Genomic DNA, 24,185 nt, shown 5'->3' with positions numbered 1-24,185 from the left:
CGAAAATGGCATGCGCTAGCGATGCGCTAGAGAGCAGATTCACATTGCCGTCAATGGGTGCGCTAACAGACCCGTTGCATGGCGTTAATTGCGACAATTTCGCCATGCAACGCAGTCCGTTAGCGTTAACCCATTAACGCAATGTGAGCCTAGCCTTAAAGGGAACCTGTCACCCCGTTTTTTCGGTATGAGATAAAAATACTGTTAAATAGGGCCTGAGCTGTGCATTACAATAGTGTAGTTTGTGGACCCCGATTCCCCACCTATGCTGCCGAAATACGTTACCAAAGTAGCCGTTTTCGCCTGTCAATCAGGCTGGTCAGGTCGGATGGGCGTGGTGTCTTCCCCCAGATCTTGCGTAGTTTTCCGTTGGTGGTGTAGTGGTGTGCGCATGCCCAAGGTCCCGAATCCTGCACAGGGGAGTGAAAATAGCAGCGATGTCCGTTATTCCATTGGTGATCGGTGGGCGCGGCCATCTTGCTTTGGCCGCGCGTGCGCAGAAGCGGCGCTCTGCTGGCCGCGGCTTCAGGAAAATGGCCGCGGGCATCCGCGCGTGCGCAGATGGCTATCGCGGCGGCCATTTTCGTGAAGCAGAGTTCGCATCTCGGCTTCACGAAAATGGCCGCCGTGATAGCCATCTGCGCACGCGCGGATGCCCGCGGCCATTTTCCTGAAGCCGCGGCCAGCAGAGCGCCGCTTCTGCGCACGCGCGGCCAAAGCAAGATGGCCGCGCCCACCGATCACCAATGGAATAACGGACATCGCTGCTATTTTCACTCCCCTGTGCAGGATTCGGGACCTTGGGCATGCGCACACCACTACGCCACCAACGGAAAACTACGCAAGATCTGGGGGAAGACACCACGCCCATCCGACCTGACCAGCCTGATTGACAGGCGAAAACGACTACTTTGGTAACGTATTTCGGCAGCATAGGTGGGGAATCGGGGTCCACAAACTACACTGTTGTAATGCACAGCTCAGGCCCTATTTAACAGTATTTTTATCTCATACCGAAAAAACGGGGTGACAGGTTCCCTTTAAAGAGCCACCTTGTCAGAATGCAGCATTAGTGCTGCACAAGGTGGCTCTTTTAGTTACAAACGCCTGGGGTGTGACAGGTTCCCTTTAAAGACACATGTCCAGTATCTCCTGCCTGGTCTTAAAGGCACAGGACCAGTATTCCTGTTCTTAAAGGCACTTGACCCATATTCCCTGGTCTTAAAGGCACATGACCTGTATTCCCTGGTCTTTAAGACCAGGGAATTCAGGTCATGTGCTTTTAAGATCAGACAAGGGAATACGGGTCATGTGCCTTGAAGGCACATGACCAGCATTCCCTCGTCTGGTCTTAAAGGCACAGGACCAGTATTCCTGTTCTTAAAGGCACTTGACCCATATTCCCTGGTCTTAAAGGCACATGACCTGTATTCCCTGGTCTTTAAGACCAGGGAATTCAGGTCATGTGCTTTTAAGATCAGACAAGGGAATACGGGTCATGTGCCTTGAAGGCACATGACCAGCATTCCCCGGTCTTAAGGGCACATGACCAGCATTCCCCGGTCTTAAGGGCACATGACCAGCATTCCCCGGTCGTAAGGGCACATGACCAGCATTCCCCGGTCTTAAGGGCACATGACCAGCATTCCCCGGTCTTAAGGGCACATGACCAGCATTCCCCGGTCTTAAGGGCACATGACCAGCATTCCCCGGTCTTAAGGGCACATGACCAGCATTCCCCGGTCTTAAGGGCACATGACCAGCATTCCCCGGTCTTAAGGGCACATGACCAGCATTCCCCGGTCTTAAGGGCACATGACCAGCATTCCCCGGTCTTAAGGGCACATGACCAGCATTCCCCGGTCTTAAGGGCACATGACCAGCATTCCCCGGTCTTAAGGGCACATGACCCGCATTCCCCGGTCTTAAGGGCACATGACCCGCATTCCCCGGTCTTAAGGGCACATGACCAGCATTCCCCGGTCTTAACCCATTCATGACCATGAGATTTTTCGTTTTTCCGTTTTCGTTTTTCACTCCCCTCCTTCCCAGAGCCATAACTTTTTTATTTTTCCGTCAATTTGGCCATGTGAGGGCTTATTTTTTGCGGGACGAGTTGTACTTTTGAATGACACCATTGGTTTTACCATGGCGTGTACTAGAAAACGGGAAAAAAATTCCAAGTGCGGTGAAATTGCAATCCCACACTTGTTTTTTGTTTGTTTTTTTTGCTAGGTTCACTAAATGATAAAACTGACCTGCCATTATGATTCTCCAGGTCAGTACGAGTTCATAGACACCAAACATGTCTAGGTTATTTTTCACCTAAGTGGTGAAAAAAAATTCCAAACTTTGCAAAAAAATAAATAAATAAAATTGCGCCATTTTCCGATACCCGTAGCGTCTCCATTTTTCGTGATCTGGGGTCGGGTGAGGGCTTATTTTTTGCGTGCCGAGCTGGCGTTTTTAATAGCATTTCGGTGCAGATACCTTCTTTTGATCGCCCGTTATTGCATTTTAATGCAATGTCGCGGCGACTAAAAAAATGTAATTCTGGCGTTTCGATTTTTTTTCTCGTTACGCCGTTTTGCGATCAGGTTATTGCTTTTTTTTTATTGATAGATCGGGCGATTCTGAACGCGGCGATACCAAATATGTGTAGATTTGATATTTTTTTTTTATTGATTTATTTTGATTGGGGCAAAAGGGGGGTGATTTAAACTTTTTATATTTTTTTTTATTTTTTTCACATTTTTTTTTAATTTTTTTTTTTTTACTTTTGCCATGCTTCTATAGCCTCCATGGGAGGCTAGAAGCTGGCACAACCCGATCGGTTCTGCTACATAACAGCGATCATCAGATCGCTGCTATATAGCAGAATTGCAGGTGTGCTGTGAGCGCCAACCACAGGGGGGCGCTCACAGCCACCGGCGATCAGTAACCATAGAGGTCTCAAGGACCTCTATGGCTACAATATACAAGCATCGCCGACCCCCGATCATGTGACGGGGGTCGGCGATGCGCTCATTTCCGGCCGCCCGGCCGGATGTGGTAGTTAAATGCCGCTGTCTGCGTTTGACAGCGGCATTTAACTAGTTAATAGCGGCGGGTGATCGCGATTTCACCCGCCGCTATTGCGCGCACATGTCAACTGTAAAAAACAGCTGACACGTCGCGACTTTGATGTGCGCTCACCGCCGGAGCGCACATCAAAGCAGGGGACCCGACATCGGACGGTATAGTACGTCCGATGTCGGGAAGGGGTTAAAGGCTCATGACCAGTCCAAAGCCGGTCACCCTAAATGAGCTCAGGAACCCTCCGCCACCAATCCCAGCTTATCCCAGAGTACTTAGTTCCCTGAGTGGGCTTCGTCACTGCCGCAACCCATGCATTCTCTGACCAAGAGATTGAATCCCTCCGTGAACCCTCTGTGGCTCGGAGTACTCGCAGGACCAATATAGATGGTCCCTTTCCTTCATGTGAGCAATCAGCTAGTAGGAGCCACAAGTTTTCTAGAAACGTACAGGCGTCTAGAAAACGGAAGTTTCATTTCCTGATCCCTCACCAATGATTTGCTGAGAACAAGTCTCTGAATATTGATCGGATATTGCCTTGGTTCTGGACTCCAGAACTTCAGAAAAGGATCTCTGTAGATTGACGAGGACTTCGGTTCTTCTCTAGATCACGCAGTGTCCCTCATAAGGAGACTAAACTCCCTCGCAGAGCATTTGCCATTCACCCTCACAGGGAGCGTCCTGATAAGCGATCCACTGGACAGAAACCTCTGCAAGCGCTGTATTCTTTTCAGCCAATATGCAAACATGTGCGGTGTCCCCTCCACGTATACCCACCTAAGACGTGAGATGCCAGGCCTGGTCTGATTCTTAGGGATGACGGCTCTTTTTTTAAGGACACCGATCTCCCCACACCAGCAATAGACGAGCACACAGAGTGTCACCTCCATGTATCCTCTTCTACAGCCAGGCCTAACGCCAGACAACCAGCCCTGTCCACCCAGGGACCTTAACTCTGTGGATGTACAGAGGCTCCCTTTGACGTCCGAACACCCCCCACCCTCTGCATCACCACTTTTTAGCAGATGGTGACAGAAGGCGGACGATCCCTCTCCACTTCCCTGTTAAGAGCATGGTGGATCGAGGGTTCATCATTTTAACTCCGCACCATCAAAAGAGAGTGGCGATAGCAAGAGACGGCTTTTCCTCACCTTCTGCATGCAGCCGCGCATTCTGCCACTTGGCATATTAAGGGGGTAGAATCTCCTGTGGTATACCTACCAGTATCCCTGCCCGATGGGTCATCAATTAAAAATACAACGGACTGTCAGATAGCAAATCTGGTTTGTTCCGTCTTGCGACCTCCGGTTCAGCGCTCTACCCTTCCTTAGCCACCGCATGTGTTGCTAGAGCAATGGTCTCCTGGTCAGAGACCTTAACTACATTGATTTCCAACAGTACCCTCCTGAAGACGGTACAGCTGGTCAATCAAATTTCTTGAGGGAGGAGACTAGCTGCTTCACGCCTCTCGGATGCGTCTACTTTCGCTGCGCTGTCAGCAGCAAATGCCATTACACTCAGAAGGACATTATAGCTCAGAGAATGGAAGCATACTCTGCGTTCAAAAGGCCTCTGACATTACTCCCTTACTAGAGTGTTCGGTTATTCGGTGAGAAGTTGGGAGCGGTCCCTACGCAGGAACAAAGGATCGCATGTTTCCTATAGACCCAACCAGCAGTGGATCAGTGACCGAAAAGTAAGACCGACCCTGAACCAAGCTTGACAAGGTCCTCCTTCTTCGGATGGAGTTCATCCACTCAGCCATTACTTCAATGGAAAAAGGTGGAGTTTCTGGCATCCACCGACATTCGGGATGCTTACCCTCACAATCCTATGTTATCCCCTCTTCAAAAATTCCTTCGCTTTCCCTTTCGCGAACAGCATTTTCTAATCACGACCTTGTCTTTCGGCCTTGCTACCGCACCCAGAGTGATCGCAAGGGTCATGGCAGCTGTCAAGGTCCTCTTGCACCCTAGAGGCGTGGTCGTCCTGCCCTATCTGCTCTACTCTCTAGCGGAGATAGATATATATATATATACATACACACACACACCTTAAATGAATTGATAACTTGGGCTTAGACCAGTTTTTCTAGGTGTATGTACGTCATTGCCAACTTATTTAACCCCTTAAGGACCAGGGGTATTTTCATTTTTCGCTCGCCTTCTTCCCGCAGCCATAACTTTTATTTTTCCGTCAATATGGCCATGTGAGGACTTTTTTTTTTTTTTTTTTTTTTTGCAGGATGAGTTGTACTTTTGAACAGCACCACTGATTTTACCATACTGGAAAACGGGGAACAAAATCCAAATGCGGTGAAATTGCAAAAAAAAAATGCAGTTCTGCAATTGTCTTTTGGATTTTCTTTTTATCATGTTCACTAAAAGTTAAAACTTACCAGGCATTATGATTTTCCAGGTCATTACGAGTTCAGACACCGAACATGTCTAGGTTCATTTATATGTAAGTGGTGAAAAAAAAAAAAAAAATTGCCGTTTTTTCCGAGACTGTAGCGTCTCCATTTTTCGGGAACTGGAGCTGGGTGAGGGCTTATTTTTTGTCTGCCTATCTGACGTTTTTATTGATACCATTTTGGTGTGTATATGATCTTTTAATTGCCCGTTATTTTTTCTCGCTACGCTGTTTACCGATTGGATTAATTATTTTTATATATTGATACATCAAGCGATTCTGAACGGGACAATACCAAATATTTGTATATTTGTTTGTTTTTTGTTTTATTTTGAATGGGACGAGTGAGGGGTGATTCCAGCTTTTTAATTTTTTTTTATATATATATTTAAAAAAAAAAAAATTTTACTTGCTCAATGGTCTCCATGGGAGACTACAAGCTACGATCATCCGACCTCTTGTACTACATAGAGCAGGGCTGCAGCAGAAATGCTCACTTGCTATGAGCGCCGACCGCTGGGCGACACTCATAGCTGTTCAGCTATGATGACCACAGGGGTCTCTTGCAGACCCCGGCTTGTCATGCCAACCCATCAGTGACCCGCAGTCATGTGACACGGGCGCTGATGGGCAGGGTTAATGAAGTGCTTCCTGCGCGTGCGTGTTAAAGGGAACCTGTCACCCCCCCCCCCCCACTCAGAACTACCAGAGCCACCTTGTCAGAATGCAGCATTACTGCTGCACAAGGTGGCTCTTTTAGTTTAAAACGCCTGGGGGGGGTGACAGGTTCCCTTTAAATGCCGCTGTCAGAGTTTGACGGCGGCGCTTAACGGGTTAATAGCCGTGGGAAGATTGTGATTCCATCCGCGGCTGCTGGGGTACATCACAGCTGATCAGATCAGCTGTCAATGTGCTGGAAAAGGTGCGGGCTCCCGTGATGGGCAGGGGGAGGCATCCAATGTCGGATATATCTGTCATTGGACGTTAAGGGGTTAAAGAATATTTAACACTGTTTTCTAATATTTGACAGCCTGAAATGATCTGCATACTGCTAAGGGTGGGGGTCCTGAGATCCCAAACTGATCACTCAAAATACTTGCCACACCTGCATTGTAAATTAATGAGTATACATGCATGTCAAGTATTTTACTCCATCTGTGGGGGTTCTCGGGAACAGGAGGCAGAATGGTTTTGGTTTCTTTGCTTATATGTGAAGTCTTTGCAATGAAGCAGTACATAATATCCACACTGGGTTTTTTTTTTTCTTTACAATAGGAATTTGAAGACCACAGAGACGCAGATGATGCTGTGTATGAACTGAATGGAAAGGAACTCTGTAATGAAAGGTAAGAGCTGTGTTCTCATATAAATCCTGATCAGTTTACTTAGACATCGTAGCTTGTAGCTCACGAGCAGCAGGGCCCTCACTCCTGGTGTCTGTACAAGTCCCCTCTGAAATGGAAAGTGCTTTGCAATATGTTGTCGCTATGGAAGTAATATTTATTAAAGATTATTCCTTTAAACTTAAAGGGATTGTCTGGTGAAACTCGCTTATGGCTTATCCACAAGATGGCTAATAGACCGATGGGGGTCTGACAACTACAGCCCACACAGAGCCAGAACTTGTCACTTTTAGTACCTTTAAATTACAGCGGCAATGAACGTGCATGACCACCGCTCCATTCGTTCCCTGTGAGGTCTGTCAATATTGCTTAGGGTTGTGCTCACTTAGTCCCATAGAGAATGGAGTGGCGGGTAATTATATGCATTGCTGCTCCATGCAAACAGGGATAGAAGGGCTCTCCTCTGGTGATCGGTATGGGTCCCAGTAGTCCCTCATCTAGTTATTGCCTGTTGGTGTTTTTTCACAGGACTACACCTTTAAAGATACAGACTCGTATGTGTTTTATTCACATTGAAAAATGTAAAAGACAATTATTCCTACTACCAAGGACTTCTAGTTTAAAGGGGTTGACTACTGCTGGATACACTCCTTGTGAACAACACCAGAATATTGCATAAACTTATATTTGTTAAAAAAAAGAAACCTTTGCCTTACATCCTTTGTCCTCCGCTGGCCTCCTGATATAAACAGTCATGTGACCACTGCAGCCAGTCACCAACAGTCAGATCAACTGCAGCTTTTACAATGCCGTCAGAGCACTCTGGGGCTGTTCATAACTCATGATCCAGTAGTGGACAACCCCTTTAAAGGAAATGTTTGGTTAGCTAGTTACTTTACATATTGGGCTAGAACCTGATATTTGATATGTTTTGCTTTAAAAATAAAATAAAAAAATAGCGATACAATGGGCATCACTAACAAGACAGTGGGAACAGTTTAATGTGTAAAAAATGATGACCGGTTTCCTTTAACCACAAAAATAGTAATATGCATTTTTTAGGAAATGTGAGTATGTTGTAGCCGAGTGAATCTATTAAAGGTAAAACCTAAAAGAAAGGGTGCAGATAATACAAACAGATGGGTGCTTGGGGAACACTGATCTTACTAATGTGTTTTGTGTCCAATTATTCAGAGTCACAATAGAACATGCCAGAAATCGAAGAGGAAGAGGAGGAGGCATGATGGGTGGCGGAGGACGTTATCCTATGCGCTTTGGCTATCGACAGTCAAACAGTGGCGGACCAAGGTAATGATATTCTTGGGCAGTATAGCCTTTAAAGGGAACCTGTCACCAGGACTAAGACGGTTACCCTGCAGATATGGGGTTAATCTGCAGGGTAACAACATTATGAAAATGATCTTTATTCCCCCCGCCAGCATTCGGCATTCAGTCCCGGCTGAGTATACAGAGTGGCCGCTGTAACCATGCCCTGTAACCATGCCCCCGACCCTGACTAACACTGGCTCTGCATTGAGGCTGGCTGTCAGTCAGGGCCGGGGGCACGGTTACAGCCGCCGTTCTGTATATTCAGCCGTGACTGAATGCCGAATGCTGGCGGGGCGGAATAAAGATCATTTTCTCCCTTCTGCATTTGGCTGCGTCATAATATTGTTAACCTGCAGATTAACCCCTTCTCTGCAGGTCGTGTTATTCCTGGAGACAGGTTCCCTTTAAATATATCCAATAAATCTCTTCTGATGCGACACCTGTAAGAAGATCACATGGTGAATCACGTCACCTCAGGCAAAGCCTGGTTACTTCAGCTGCCCAGATAATACAAAAGTATAGGCTGCTGAAATTCCACAGGCCTAATCCTTCTCTCCCCAAGAGTCATTTGTTTGGAAAGGGGCAGGAGGTCCCATACACATACTGTCAACTGATATTGGTATTTTCGGTCTATTTTATGGTGCGTGACTTTAATATGCAACCAGGAAAGATGTATATCTTGGTACCGTGTTATCCAGTAAATAGAAAAATATTTAGAATTGAGAGTCCTCAGTGGTTGATACCTTTTAATGTTACCATCTTTTCAGTTAGCCATTAAAAGGTATCAACCACTGAGGACTCTCGATTCCAAATATTTTAAAGGGAACCTGTCACCCCCAAAATCGATGATTAGGTAAGCCCACCGTCATCAGGGGCTTATCTACAGCATTCTGTAATGCTGTAGATAAGCCCCCGATGTTACCTGAAAGAGGAGAAAAAGAGGTTAGATTATACTCACCCAGGGGCGGTCCCGCTGCGGTCCGGTCCGATGGGCGTCTCAGGTCCGCTCCCTCCTATCTTTATTCCATGACGTCCTCTTCTGGTCTTCTTCATGCCGCGGCTCCGGCACCTGCGCACTGCAGTACTTTGCTCTGCCCTCAACAGGGTAGACAAAGTACGCCGGAGCCGCAGCGTGAAGAGGAAGTCATCCTATGAAGATGGGAGGCGCCGGAGCGGACCTGAGACGCCCATCGGAGCTAATGTCTTTTTCTCCTCTTTCAGGATACATCGGGGGCTTATCTACAGCATTCTAGAATGCTGTAGATAAGCCCCTGATGACGGTGGGCTTACCTCACCATCGATTTTGGGGGTGACAGGTTCCCTTTAATATACAACCAAGTACTCTTGTCTTTTCAATGGGGAGAGGGGAATATGTCACTCATTATGACTTGTCTCCCATTGGAAAAGAGAATTGGCCCATTTGATCTCCCACATGTCCTATCCTTCAGTTCCCTTACATTGCCATGGGCATGATGACATAATATAGTCTGCCGGTCCCACCAATCTTCACCTAATGATCATTCAGAAGCAGACCCTTATTTAGTGCTTATAGGTTTCGGACCCTTTGGGCTCTAGTCCTGCGGTCAGGATGTGATGGAGCAACAAGAGCTGAGCGGCTTGTCCTAGGCTTGTGGGCAAAGATTTGGGCTACGATTCCCCAGAGATTACACTTAAAGCATCCCACTAGTCTTGATGTTTTGGGGTCTCGGTGTAGTATTTCATTCACGCCTCTAATTCTGGACTTAGGTGGGCTGTGTATGACGGCAATATCTGTATCACTGTCAGTCACTGTATAGAGGTGTCTGGACATAGTAATCCGGATGTGTTGGCCACTGTAAAATGTTTTGACTAGGGTTGAGCGACTTTTATTTTTATAGGATCGGGTCGGGTTTCACGAAACCCGACTTTCTCAAAAGTCGGGTCGAGTGAAATCGGCCGATCCTATAAAAAAGTCGGGGTCGGCCGAAACACGAAGCCCAATGCAGTGCAATGGGATACTATGGTTCCCAGGGTCTGAAGGAGAGGAAACTCTCCTTCAGGCCCTGGGATCCATATTAATGTGTAAAATAAAGAATTAAAATAAAAAATATTGATATACTCACCTCTCCGACGCAGCCTGGACCTTACCGCTGGTAACCGGCAGCCTTCTTTGCTTAAAATGAGCGCGTTCAGGGCCTTCCATGACGTCACGACTTCTGATTGGTCGCGTGCCGCTCATGTGACCGCCACGCGACCAATCACAAGCCGTGACGTAATTCTCAGGTCCTAAATTCCTAATTCTAGGAATTTAGGACCTGAGAATTACGTCATGGCTTGTGATTGGTCGCGTGGCGGTCACATGGGCGGCCGCGAACAATCACAAGCCGTGACATAATCTAAGGCCCTGAACGCGCTCATTCTTAGGAAGGAAGGCTGCCGGAAAGAAGCCGAGGGTGAGTATATTCCTATTAGGTATATACTCACCCTCGAACGCGCCCTGCTTCTTTCCGGCAGCCTTCCTTCTTAAGAATGAGCGCGTTCAGGGCCTTAGATGACGTCACGGCTTGTGATTGGTCGCGGCCGCCCATGTGACCGCTCACGCGACCAATCACAAGCCGTGACGTAATTCTCAGGTCCTAAATTCCTAGAATTAGGAATTTAGGACCTGAGAATTACGTCACGGCTTGTGATTGGTCGCGTGGTGGTCACATGAGCGGCACGCGACCAATCAGAAGCCGTGACGTCATGGAAGGCCGTAAACGCGCTCATTTTAAGCAAAGAACGCTGCCGGTTACCAGCGGCAATGTCCAGGGGCCTCCGGAGAGGTGAGTATATCAATATTTTTTATTTTAATTCTTTATTTTACACTTAAATGTGGATTCCGATACCGATTTCCGATATCGCAAACATATCGGAACTCGGTATCGGAATTCTGATACCAGATTCAGAAGATCGCCGACCTCATGGCCGACCCCACACAGGGGTTGGGTCGGGTTTCATGAAACCCGACTTTGCCAAAAGTCTGCGACTTCTGAAAATGGCCGACCCGTTTCGCTCAACCCTAGTTTTGACTTTTTAGTAAAATATTTTCTTCTTCCCGTTCACTTTTGTAAGTTTGGCAATGTTCTTTCATCCCAATACTGCTATTCTCTGCTGCAGAAAGAGAAGTATCCGATCTTTAATGTTGTTTTTCACTTACCATTTGTATTTTTCAGTAGGTATGGACCCCCAGTGCGCACCGAGCATAGAATTATTGTGGAAAACCTCTCCTCGCGGGTCAGCTGGCAGGTGGGCATTTTTATATCTTCTACTATGAATTCATGTATAGATTGCCATAAGGTTAAGTATTAGTGTAAATGGTCACAGCAATGCCAAGGATGCTGTCACTCTGTACCTGACCATCCACACACAGTTCATAACTAAGGTTTCTGTAAGTGCTGCCGCTGAGTGGGGCTTTTTCTTATATGGAAGTTATTGGCACTGCATGTTCTCCAGCACCCAACTGTACGGATGGGGGTTAATCAGAAGGAAGGTGTGATAAAGGATCCCTGTGACCGTTTATTAGTGTGTGCTGTGGTTAAAGCCTTGTCTGCTACTTGTGATGCTTTTGTGGCTGTGTCTTGGCTTATGTAATGATTAGGTAGAGAGCGTGACACACATACTGTAACATGGCATCTTACAGTTGCCCCTACACCACAAAGCTAGGTGCCCTACTGGGCTCATTTGGAAATATGTGCACTGTATGTGGATACATCATCTGCTGACAGTTTGTAAAATGGGCACGGAATAGTGAGATGGACATGCACCCTAATTCACACGGCTGCAATTCAGTTCAACCATGGGTCTCGTGAGCCCATCTAACCAAACCACAGGCATATGTGAGCCAGGTAGATAGGTCATGAGCGCTCTAGTTGAACCTGGAATTGCAACCATAATACAGACTAGTAAATATGGCTGCAATATGGTCATTTGACTTTCCCCTTACGGTCACTCAGTTGGAGTTTTGACGCATCACTCAGGTTATTATTGACCCACGAGCTCAGTGTTAACAGGATATCTGATCAAGGCAGAGACTGCTGGACGGTACTAGATGTAGTGGAGCTATGTGGCTGACTGAGGAGTTTGCTAAAGAACGGATACTGTTGTCACCATGCGTATTCATCCATTGCTGCCTCTCCTGCACAATAGTATACATCTGCTCCTTGTGTTGCTCATACATTGTGTGTGTATGGACAGATCACCATGACTTGTTTGTTATATAGCCATTTCTTGGAGCAATACAGCCGTTGTCTCTGAAAGGAGCTAATGTGGACAAACTGGAATTAGAGGGTTCTCTGAGAAACTAGGGATAGATTGCATAAGGTGGTGGTCATATACTAAAATGTATTTTAATCCTAATTCTTTATCTATTTAATGTACTAATCTCTTCTCTAATTTACTTTTAAATAAAAAGTTCTTCTCGTTCTCGCTGCTCTAACTACTTAATTTTTTACTACTTCTTCTTTGACACTTCCTTTAAGAATCCACACTGCATCCTGGAATAGTCAAACGTGAAGCTGCTTGCATGGGCAAGGTTGGTCTCTGCTTTTACTGCACGCCAGGTATTCGTCTTAAAACACATGCTGACAGTGCACTCTCTTGCCGGCTCGTCATTCCTGATCCAAGCCGGCGAGGGAGCGCACTGTCACTGTGCATATTGCAGTGATGAGAACCTACTGAGCATCCATTGGAGTTGACACTGGCCACATTCTCACAGCAGGGACTAGCCTACTTAGCCCTGAAACCGGCGTCACTGATGAATATTTCAGGGTGGGGGCCGAGGCTGCAGAGGTAACCCCTGCCCGCTGATGACAACTCGTTTGACTATGCCAGCATGCACTGTGGATTCTCAAACAAAACATATTAAGGAAATAATAAAGTAAATAAATAAAATAAAGCAATTAGAGTAGTGAGGGAACGGTGGGGACTTTTTAATTAAACAGTATATTAGAAAAGAGATGTAGATTGACATTATATCGATAGGCATGTAGGATTAAAATGCATTTTATTTTTGGACCACCCCTTTCACAGCAAGCTGATACAGTTAAAGATGCAGAAGAGATTTTGTCAGGTGCTTTACTTCCACACTGGAAATGTCAGAAAGTGCTGGTGACATGACTTGCATTTATTTCCACGCCCGTGTCCATGTGTCCTACTAGTCAGGTCAAACCTATATACGCTAACTGAAAGAAGTATGATTGTGTCATCAGGAGGGCTGGCTCCGATTACAAGAGCAGTGGGCTAAGTGGCCAATGTGCCTCCTGGATATTGAGGCTGCGTGCTCGGCTCCTGGGCCTGCAGCAGACAGTTCCCATATTATGTGCAGCTGTTGGTTTCATTTGCAGGATTGTGCACATTTGTAAAAATCCTTTACAATTACTTATATTGGGTTGTGAACATACCGCGGACACATCGTAGATGTCCTAACGTGACAGCGTCTGTCAGGCTGCTGAGGTTTGGAAAAGTTCAGAAGTTCTGGAGTTTTATGGGACACACATGCTTTCTCTGTTGCTCTATCTATTCTATAGTGTAAAATGTGCCAATGTTTGAGAAATGTAACTAAATCACTGTTCAGAAAATGTGGTCTGTGGATGGCACTGTATTAGAGCCATGCATAATGACACCTTAAGTGTGTGGTTGTGTTTTGTTTTTGTTTGTTTTTTTTCTGTTAAGTTGCACATCTACTTTTTATTATTAGTACTAAACTGATATTGCTCCATCCTGTGTTGTAGTAAATATTTTTTTACAGACATATTTCTAACCACGTGCATTTTGAACCTCTTTTAACAGCCTTTCTTTGGGTTAAGCCTCGTTTCTCTTGTGTGGAGGAGTGCCCAAGAGTTTTTGGTTTGCTAATGGCTGAAATTCTAGGGCTGGGCCTGTTCTGAAGTTTCCTTTTGGTTCCTATCACCCTCCCGCTTTGCCGATCTAGATCTTGGTTTGCCCAGATTTGAGCAAGAGTGGCTAGCTCAGGTCAGCCTCAGGTTCTCTAGCCACTTCCAGTGATTGCATCCAGTGGTTTCAGGTTTAACGTCACTCACTTACTGAGACTCTGGTGCTCCCCTGCCGCCTTCCACCCTTCTCATGTAAGTGAGTTGCTCACAAGGTCATCTAGGTTATGGACAAGCGACTCTTTGCTTAAGGTACCTCCGACCACTGGTTATATTCTGTGGTAAGTAACTTGGGTTTGAAATAATATAACACCAAGTAATAGTCAGAACAGTTAAGCATATGTAGCAGTGAAGTGGTTACATATAGAGTAATATCGCCCTATAACCACATATGCTCCCGATCCTACTGTAACAACATTAGTAGACTTTGTGTAAAAATGCTTAATGTTACACATCACTTAATGTATCTGCATATTATGTAGCTCAGCTTCCATACATGACACTAACACTGATTTATCATAAACGTTTTAGCTCAGGTCTTCTCAGCGCAGGATCAGTATTTTATACGTTGCGTACAGTTCGTCTTTGTCAAGGGGCAGATTAGATAAACGTTAACCAACCTTTCTTGTTTCAGGATCTGAAAGACTTCATGAGAAAAGCTGGAGAGGTGACATATGTGGATGCCCACAGGAGTAACAGAAACGAAGGGTACGACCTGATCGACGCTTTCATAAGGGAAATGCTGCCAATGGTCCAAACACTTGGATTTCAGATTTGTCATTCTGTTACCGAAAGCGCATGTTGTGTTCAAGGGAGGTATTTGGGGGGATGAGAGATTTGCTTAAAGGGGAAGGTGGCACCAGTTTTCTTGTAGCTTGTTTTTTGTGAAATTAAGCTTAAAATAGTAATTAAATGTATTAATGCCATGTTTGCACTGTTTGCAAACATTTCTCTATGAAAAATATTATATATTTTCTTACAAATATATATATTTACCACTAGGGAGAGCATTTTCCGTTTTAGACCTCAAGCAGCTATAGTAAGACTTACTGCCCCAGTTTTGCTGCTAACAGTAAAGCTGGTAACTGCTGACAGCACCATTTCCCTCCCCTTTTGGGTGTTCTTGTACTCCTGGGGCAGAATGAAGAGTAGCATCACAAGGCAGCGCCATTTTGTGGGTGACTGCCCTGTGATCTGCTATCACCAGCAGTAAGGGTACCGTCACACAGTGCCATTTTCATCGCTACGACGGCACGATTCGTGACGTTCTAGCGATATCGTTACGATATTGTTGTGTCTGACACGCTACTGCGATCCGGATTCTTGCTGAGAATCGTACGTCGTAGCAGATCGTTTGAAACTTTCTTTCGTCGTCTAGTGTCCCGCTGTGGCGGCATGATTGCATCGTGTGCGCACAGTAACCAACGGCTTCTACATCGCAAATACGTCATGAAATTATCGCTCCAGCGCCGTGTATTGCAACGTGTGACCGCAGTCTACGACGCTGGAGCGATAATCATACGACGCTGCAACGTCACGAATCGTGCCGTCGTAGCGATGAAAATGGCACTGTGTGACGGTACCCTTACTGTCTCTCTACCATCAGTCCCTCTCACCCAGATTACATGATTCTCTCACCCCCCTCCACAAGTTCACTGCAGGCCAGCAGCTCCTTATCTTTACTGAGGGATGAGTCACAGCTCCTGCCCAGCAGCTGACAGCTCCTGCTGGGATAATGCTGATCATACACTGTTCCTCCTTGATGTCTCTACTATTCTGTCCATGTCTTTCTCCTGCATTTTACTCCCATCAGCCGTCAATCTAGGATCTGTTCTGCTAGAAGCAGTACTGCTTATGTTAGCAGATCCGCGGGCTCCATGAATATGGCAGCAGAACACTCCCACTACTGTGAATTGTGCAGCCCACAGATTCATGCCCAGTTCATAGCAGTGACAGTTCTATTACAATAGATAGGATGGGGGCCCTCTGTTATCTCCTATGACCATGGGGTGCCGTTTGATGACACTGAAAGTGTCGTGCTGCTACTGTGAAAGCAAGATGTTAGCCTCCAGTGCCTTCTTTAAACTCCTATAACACACAGTATGTTTCAAATGCAATCAAAACTTGGTTATAACAGCATGTTATGTTACATTACATTGATTTATTAATGATTACAAATGCGGTACCTTCCCTTTAAATTGAGTTTTAAGACCTTTTTTTTTTTTTTTTTTTTTTTTTTTTTAAATTTCTAAGGGTTGTGGAGTTTGCATCCTACAGTGATATGAAGAGCGCTTTAGACAAGTTGGATGGCATGGAACTGAGCGGTCGCAAAATAAAACTGATTGAAGATCGCAAAAAACACAGGTACGTGGAAAATGTCATCTAAGGAATTTCTATTCTTTCAGTCTTTTTCTCTCGTCTTTCTGCTTTCACTCAGATTTGGCACCATTTTTTTAATTTGTGCCAACCTTGCACCTATTGAAGATGACTCACCGAAAAGGCCATTTATCAACGCCAGGTCACAGTACTAATGCAATACTGGATGTATGTAGCAGACCCCCATGATAAAGGAGGAGGCAGCATAGGTGCACAATATTAATAGAACAACCACTCGCACGCCGACCGTTCATGGAGGGGGGTGGGTGCCTAGTATATAAATGCACACGAGGCCTGTATAGGGCACCGGGCACTGCACTACATCTGTGAGATGCCCAACATTATATAAGTGCACCCCAGAAGGACAGGCGCTTTGCTGATTGACACCCAGTTTATTCAGATTACATTGAAACTCTAAAATATAAGGCATCGGATTTCTCCATGACAAAGTTTTGCAGGTTTCGTCCGGGTTCAGACATGCTGTAACCAGCGCTTGCATTTTGTACTGACTTTCTGTTTTCTCCTCCAGAAGTAGATCCAAATCCCGCAGCTATTCCAGATCACGCAGCAAGTCCAAGTCCCGTGGATCTTCTAGGTCAGCAAGCAGATCTCGTTCTCCTAGCCGTACGCCTGAAAAGAAATACAGCCAGAAATCCAGCGGTGAACCCTCCCAGAGCTCCCCCAAACGCCAGTCCCGATCCAGTTCAGCTGAGAGCCGCGGTTAATCTGACGCCTGGTAGATGTCGAAATGCTGAATGAAGGTTATGTGCCCCAAGAGGAAGATGCTGGGGATGAAAGGTTTTCACTGTTTTATGTAACCAAAGCGCCTGTAAAGTAATCCGGCATTAAAAGGTGTCCTAATGCTTTTTTGTTTTGTTTTTTGTAAATATTCGATCTGGCTTTTCTGCCTAGACCAGGGGATTGGCAGGAGTAATACAACTCGCCCTGTTCACCATGTTTCACCGTGTAGATGAGTGAAGCATGCCTGATGATATATTTTCTGACTTGTTTATAAATTAAATTAAGCTATGTACGTAGATTTATGGAGTCAATATGGTCATTGACATCACATACTGCCCTATTATTATCCTATTCTTTATAACTTACATTGTTCTTGCCAGGAAAATGTAAGTATCAGTGAAAATATATGGAAACGAAATCATAAGCGGTGTAATAGCGCATGTTACATCAGTTAGGTGTCATTGTTACAGATTGAGGTCATTTATTTACAGCCAAAGCCTAGGTTTTGATTCGTCTCATTTTATTGGCTTCATTAGTAGTTGTGCGTGTGAAGGCTAAAACCTCTATTAATAATACAAAATGTAGAATTTCCAGCTTTGTTTAGATCTTTCTAAATTTCAAGGACCTTTTTTTTTGTTGTTTTTTCTCATTAGACTTTTGTAACTTTACATTTTTATTTCATTTGATGATTTGTTAAGCGATCTTGTTTGCTCTTGTGCTTAGAAACTAGGGAAAGTAGTTCAAAGCAAGTTTGTCCAATTTTGATCTGTTCTGTATTCCTATTTCTGCTTTTGGTTGATTAAACTTTGAAAACAAAATTTTCTTAAAATCGTGTACAATATTTATTTTGCCGATTTTAATTACTTATTTAAATGTATTGAGAAATGAGCAACACACGGTTGAGAGATACATTGTACACATTAATATTCTGTTCTAGTGTCGCTAATGTAAATATATTAAACTTAATAACGTGCATTTGACTCCCAGTATTGGCCAGAAGAAGAGCCGCTAAGAGCGAGGCTGGGAATAAAATGACTAGTCAGTCGGTTCCAAAGGGATTTTGTGACCTAATCTGAAGCAGCACAATGTAGGGACACAGATCCTGACTCCAGTAATGTCAATTACTGGTCTGCTTAGTGTAGTTTTGATAAATTTGCTTTTATCAGCATAACATACCTAGAGGACTACTAAACCTGCTGCCATGTAGTCCTCCATATTCCTGAGCTCTGTATAACCCCACACCATGGATTGGCAGCTTTCTGCCTATACACAGTGCACACGCAGAAAGCTGCCAATCCATGGTGTGGGTGGGGTTATACAGAGCTCAGCATTCAGGGAACTGCTAGATCTGCAGCAGAGAAAACAGGGATATTATCAAAATGATAGCAAGCAGCCCAGTAAGTGACACATCGCTGGAATTGGAGTGTCTGCTTCCCTACATCATGCTGCTCTCAAAGGGTAGCAAACATGTGGTGATGGATTATTAATGGTAAAGCCAGCCTCCTCCCTCCTTTATGCATTGGCTGTGACACAGAAGTGACTTGGCTACTGAAATTAGTAGTGAACCAATCGCCTTCATACACAGCACTGACTACAGGCCCAACGCCGGAAATCGAGCTGGAGCAACATAAGCTGGTGGCCAATTGGAAACAAAGGAATGGTATTATTTTTATTTATAGCTGAACAGAACTTTTCTAAAAGTGGACAACCACTTAATGGTTTAGGATTTGTCACCAAAACACAGCAGTAAGTCTGAAATCTTGGTTTAACAACCACGGATAAGCATTAAAATGGTGGCCACTAAGGGGCCTTATTCCTGATCGAAATGTTAAAGCTGCAGTGACGGAATAAGAATGTTTCCCCCTAGAGTCGGACAATCTCTAGGATTTCAGCTACCGGGTGGTGTAGCTGACGCCCTGGAGAACACTATCAGGGCTGTTTTTTCCGGTCCCCAATCATGTGATCGCTGTCATTTATTGAATAACAGCGATCACTTAAGGGAAAAAAAAAAGTGTGCAAGCTATTAAAAACATTCTCTCTACTGACATGTTGTACCTCTGCTAGCCCCCGGTCCCTCCAGCTCCAGCCCTCCTCTTCCTGAAAAAAAAAAAAAAGCTGACGCAGATCGGCCTGCAACATCAGGGATTTTTCCTACTGGTTTATTTCTTTTTGATCACTATGATAGACCCAATCAGTGATCCAAAGCCAATAATTAGTTTACTTTTTTTTATCTTATAATTTTTATTTCTTTCATTCTTTGCCATTACGTTTTTTTTTGTTTTGTTTTGTTTTTTTTTCAAAATAAATAAAAACTACTAGCGTTGAGCTCAAGCGCTCGCTATTTGAGTTTGCATCAGGGTCGCTTGAGCACCTGCAATACTCAGTGCATACCCGAGCATCCCGATGCAAACTTCAGGAGCAAGCACTTAAGCTTAACACTAATAATGACCATATTCAATATGACAACCTAATGTTACCAAATTCTGTCTAGTACTTTTGGGTTTAAAATCCTTGAGGAGAATCTAGTTTCCAAAATGGGGTCACTTCTGGGGGGTTTCCGCTGTTTAGGCACATTAGGGGCTCTCCAACTGTGACATGGTGTCCGTTATCAATTCCAGACATTTTTGTGTTCAAAAAGTCAAACTGCTGCTTCCCTTCTTGGATGCGCCATGCACCCGAATAGTAGTTTTCCTCCAGATATGAGGTATTGGCGTACTCAGGAGAAATTGAACAACAAATGTTGGGGTCCATTTTCTACTGTTACCCTTATGATAGTAAAAAATCTGGAGCTAAAGCAAAATTTGTGAAAAGTAAAATTATCATTTTATTTTCCTTCCACATTCCATTAATTCCTGAGAAGCATCTGATGGGTTAATACGCTTCTTGAATGTGGTTTTGAGCCCGTTGAGAGGTACAGTTTTTAGAATGGTGTCACTTTGGGGTATTTTCTTTCATATAGGCCCCTCAAAGTCACTTCAAATGTGATGTGGTCCCTAAACAAAATGTACGTTTTGTTGGGAAAATCAAGAAATCGCTGGTCAACTTTTAACCCTTCTAACTTCCTAACAAAAAGAATGTTTAAAACATGGTGCTTTACATCAAGTAGATATGTGGAAAATGTTATTTAATTAACCACACAAAATAAAGTGGGGCTATCATGCTGGCCATGGGGAGTCAGTATTGGGTTCATGTGCTGGCCATGGGGAGGCTGTGTGGGGCTCATATGCTGGCCATGGGGGAGGCTCTGTGGGGCTCATGTGCTTTCCATGGGGTGGCTGTGTAGTGCTCATGTGCTGGCAAACGGGGAGCCATGGGAGAGCCATTGTGGGGCTCATGTGGTGGCCATGGGGGAGCCAGTGTGGGGCTCATGTGCTGGCCATGGGAGAGCCAGTGTTTGGCTCGTGCTGGCCATGGGGGAGCCAGTGTGGGGCTCATGTGCTGGCCATAGGGGAGCCAGTGTTTGGCTCATGTGCTGGCCATGGGGGAGCCAGTGTGGGGCTCATGTGCTGGCCATGGGGGAGGCTGTGTGGGCCCAGCCTGAGCCCTACAACTCTTGTATGCACATAATACACTAGTTCCCTAACTGCCTCACATACAGTATGATGCCCCACCATCTTATATACAATGGGTTGGACAGCTGGGGAACTAATGTATTGTGTATATCTCGCACCAGTGTGTCTCCGGCCTAATGCCCCCACACACACAGTATGATCGACCATTTCATGTATACACAATATGCTGGCCCTAGCTCTGTCTAGCTGCTGCGTTGAGCCTCAGATACATAGGCTAAGTGGAGGGCTCCTTTCTCAACCATTGTATTCAATGCTATCGTTCAATACCCACTAAAGAAAACTTTAGAAATGTAAACTTTAGGTTATTATTATTTATGCTGTTTACTGTGGAGAATAGCATATCAAGAATAGCACTTTCTTTTTAACACAAATTTGAAAATTGAGGGTTTTTGTTTGTTTTTTACACTTTCAGTATACATATAAAAAATATGTACACCATACTATAAAGTACTAAAGCATGTTTAAAAATAATTTAGAAACATAACAAAAATGTGACAATTGCCTGAATTGTACAACTCTCACAGTGGCCAATAGATGGCAGCAGGAGGTTACATATATTACATGTATTAGAAAATAATTTCTTCTTAAATAATATCAGGAGTAAAATATAAAAAAAGAGCAGCAGCTGCCCAGCCTAGATATTTAAAAAAATAAAAAATTATAAAAATGGGAAAAGTTGCTTAATACCTGCCACTTGTGCACGTGCAACAGTAGGTAGCAGTAGACATGACTCTTCACCTGCTCTGGTTACTCCTCAGTGTGGACTTGAGAGTAGCAGGACTAATCCTTTACCAACAAGATACCCATTCCAGAAAACAAAGAACAAATAGTCCAAAAGAGCCAAATGTATTCGTGCAGAAAACATACAGGTTCTTCTCACAAATTTAGAATATCATCAAAAAGGTAATTTATTTCAGTTTTTCAATATAAAAACTGAAACTCATATATTATATAGTCATTACAAACAGTGATCTATGTCAAGTGTTTATTTCTGTTAATGTTGATGATTATGGTTTACAGCCAATGAAAACCTAAAAGTCATTATCTCCGTAAATTAGAATAACAAAAAACACCAGCAAAGGCTTCATAAGCATTTAACAAAGTCCCTTAAAGTACCTTCACACTAAGCGACTTTGCTGCGAGAACTACGACGATCCGTGATGTTGCAGCGTCCTGGATAGCGATCTCGTTGTGTTTGACACCTCAGCAGCGATCTGGATCCCGCTGTGATATCGCTGGTCGGAGCTAGAAGGCCAGAACTTTATTTAGTCGCTGATCACCCGCTGTCATCGCTGGATCGGCGTGTGTGACACCGATCCAGCGATGTGTTCACTTGTAACCAGGGTAAATATATGGGTTACTAAGCGCAGGGCCGCGCTTAGTAACCCGATATTTACCCTGGTTACCATTGTAAAAGTAAAAAAAATAAACAGTACATACTCACATTCTGATGTCTGTCACATCCCCCGGCGTCCACAGGGATACGCGCTGCTGCTCAGAGCTTCCTGCACTGACTGTCAGCGCCGGCCATAAAGCAGAGCACAGCGGTGACGTCACCGCTGTGCTCTGCTTTACTGCCGGTGCTGACACATTCAGTGCAGGAAGCTCTGAGCAGCAGCACGTATCCCTGTGGACGCCGGGGGACGTGACAGACATCAGAATGTGAGTATGTACTGTTTATTTTTTTAACTTTTACAATGGTAACCAGGGTAAATATCGGGTTACTAAGCGCGGCCCTGCACTTAGTAACCCGATGTTTACCCTGGTTACCCGGGTGCTGCAGGGGGACTTCGGCATCATTGAAGACAGTTTCAACGATGCCGAAGTCGTTCCCCTGATCGTTGGTCGCTGGAGAGAGCTGTCTGTGTGACAGCTCCCCAGCGACCACACAACGACTTACCAACGATCACGGCCAGGTCGTATCGCTGGTAAGTCGTTTAGTGTAACGGTACCTTTAGTCTGTTTCAGTAGGCTCCACAATGATGGGGAAGACTGCTGACTTGACACATGTCCAGAAGGCAGTCATTGACACTCCACAAGGAGGGTGAGCCACAAAAGGTCATTGCTAAAGAAGCTGGCTGTTCACAGAGTGCTGTATCCAAGCATATTAATGGAAAGTTGAGTGGAAGGAAAAAGTGTGGTAGAAAAAGGTGCACAAGCAACCGGGATAACTGCAGCCTTAGGGCATGTTCACACTTTGCAGATTTTGCTGCGGATTTTTCCGCAGCGGATATGGAAAAACCGCAGTGCAAAAACCGCTGCGGTTTTCACTGCGGATTTTCCTGCGTTTTCATCTGCGGATTCCTCTGCGGGTTTTCAACAGCACTTTCCTATTGGTGCATGTTGAAAACCGCTGCGGAATCCGCAGAAAGAAGTGACATGCTCCTTTTTTCCCGCAGCAATTCCGCGCTGTTTTTAAAGGGATTTTCCGCAATGTGGGCACAGCGGTTTTTGTTTTCCATAGGGAAACATTGTACTGTACCCTGCATGGAAAACTGCTGCGGATCAACAGCAAAAAACGCAAAGTGTGAACATAGCCTTAAAAGGATTGTTAAGAAAGGGCAATTCAAAAATTTGGGGGAGATTTACAAGGAGTGAACTGCTGCTGGAGTCAATACTTCAAGAGCCATCACACACAGACGTATCCAGGACATGGGCTACTAGTGTCACATTCCTTGTTTCAAGCCACTCAGGATTAATAGACAAAGCCAGAAGCATCTTACCTGGGCCAAGGAGATAAAGAACTGGACTCTGGCTCAGTGGTCCAAGGTGTTGTTTTCAGATGAAAGTAAATTTTGCATTTCATTTGGAATTCAAGGTCCCAGAGTCTGGAGTGGAGAGGCCACAATCCAAGCTGCTTGAGGTCTAGTGTGAAGTTTCCACAATCAGTGACAGTTACATAGTAATATAGTTAATAAGGTTGAAGACTTTAAGTCCATCTAGTTCAACCCATAGCCTAACCTAACATGTTGATCCAGAGAAAGGCAAAAAAAAAACCCATGTGGCAAACAGTAAGCTCCACATTGGGGAAAAGAAATTCCTTCCCGACTCCGCATACGGCAATCAGACTAGTTCCCTGGATCAACGCCCTATCAAGGAATCTAGTATATATAACCTGTAACATTATACTTTTCCAGAAAGGCATCCAGTCCCCTCTTAAATTTAAGTAATGAATCACTCATTACATCATCATACGGCAGAGAGTTCCATAGTCTCACTGCTCTTACAGTAAAGAATCCGCGTCTGTTATTATGCTTAAACCTTCTTTCCTCCAGACGTAGAGGATGCCCTCTTGTCCCTGCCTCAGGTCTATGATTAAAAAGATCATCAGAAAGGTCTTTGTACTGTCCCCTCATATATTTATACATTAAAATAAGATCACCCCTTAGTCTTTGTTTTTCCAAACTAAACAGCCCCAAGTGTAATAA

General features: G+C 44.8%; 1 protein-coding gene across 7 annotated transcripts in view; it reads left to right on the top strand.

The window, feature by feature from the left end:
• Positions 1-18,014, top strand: part of LOC143775067 (serine/arginine-rich splicing factor 5-like) — a 34,815-nt gene extending 16,801 nt beyond the window's left edge. For 4 of the 7 annotated variants that reach the window (XM_077262926.1, XM_077262904.1, XM_077262915.1 and 1 more), the window contains exons 3-8: positions 6,763-6,833; positions 8,025-8,138; positions 11,354-11,426; positions 14,703-14,776; positions 16,322-16,432; positions 16,974-18,014. In XM_077262926.1, the coding sequence (XP_077119041.1) occupies positions 6,763-6,833; positions 8,025-8,138; positions 11,354-11,426; positions 14,703-14,776; positions 16,322-16,432; positions 16,974-17,169 (639 nt within the window). In that variant the 3' untranslated portion in view covers positions 17,170-18,014. The remainder of the gene's footprint in view (positions 1-6,762; positions 6,834-8,024; positions 8,139-11,353; positions 11,427-14,702; positions 14,777-16,321; positions 16,433-16,973) is intronic. The other 3 variants (XM_077262930.1, XM_077262907.1, XM_077262910.1) reach the window with 2 other exon arrangements.
• Positions 18,015-24,185: the final 6,171 nt, after the last annotated feature.

The sequence above is a fragment of the Ranitomeya variabilis genome, chromosome 1 (assembly GCF_051348905.1).
Source record: "Ranitomeya variabilis isolate aRanVar5 chromosome 1, aRanVar5.hap1, whole genome shotgun sequence".
NCBI lineage: Eukaryota > Metazoa > Chordata > Amphibia > Anura > Dendrobatidae > Ranitomeya > Ranitomeya variabilis.
This window is presented reverse-complemented; position numbering and strand designations above follow the sequence as displayed.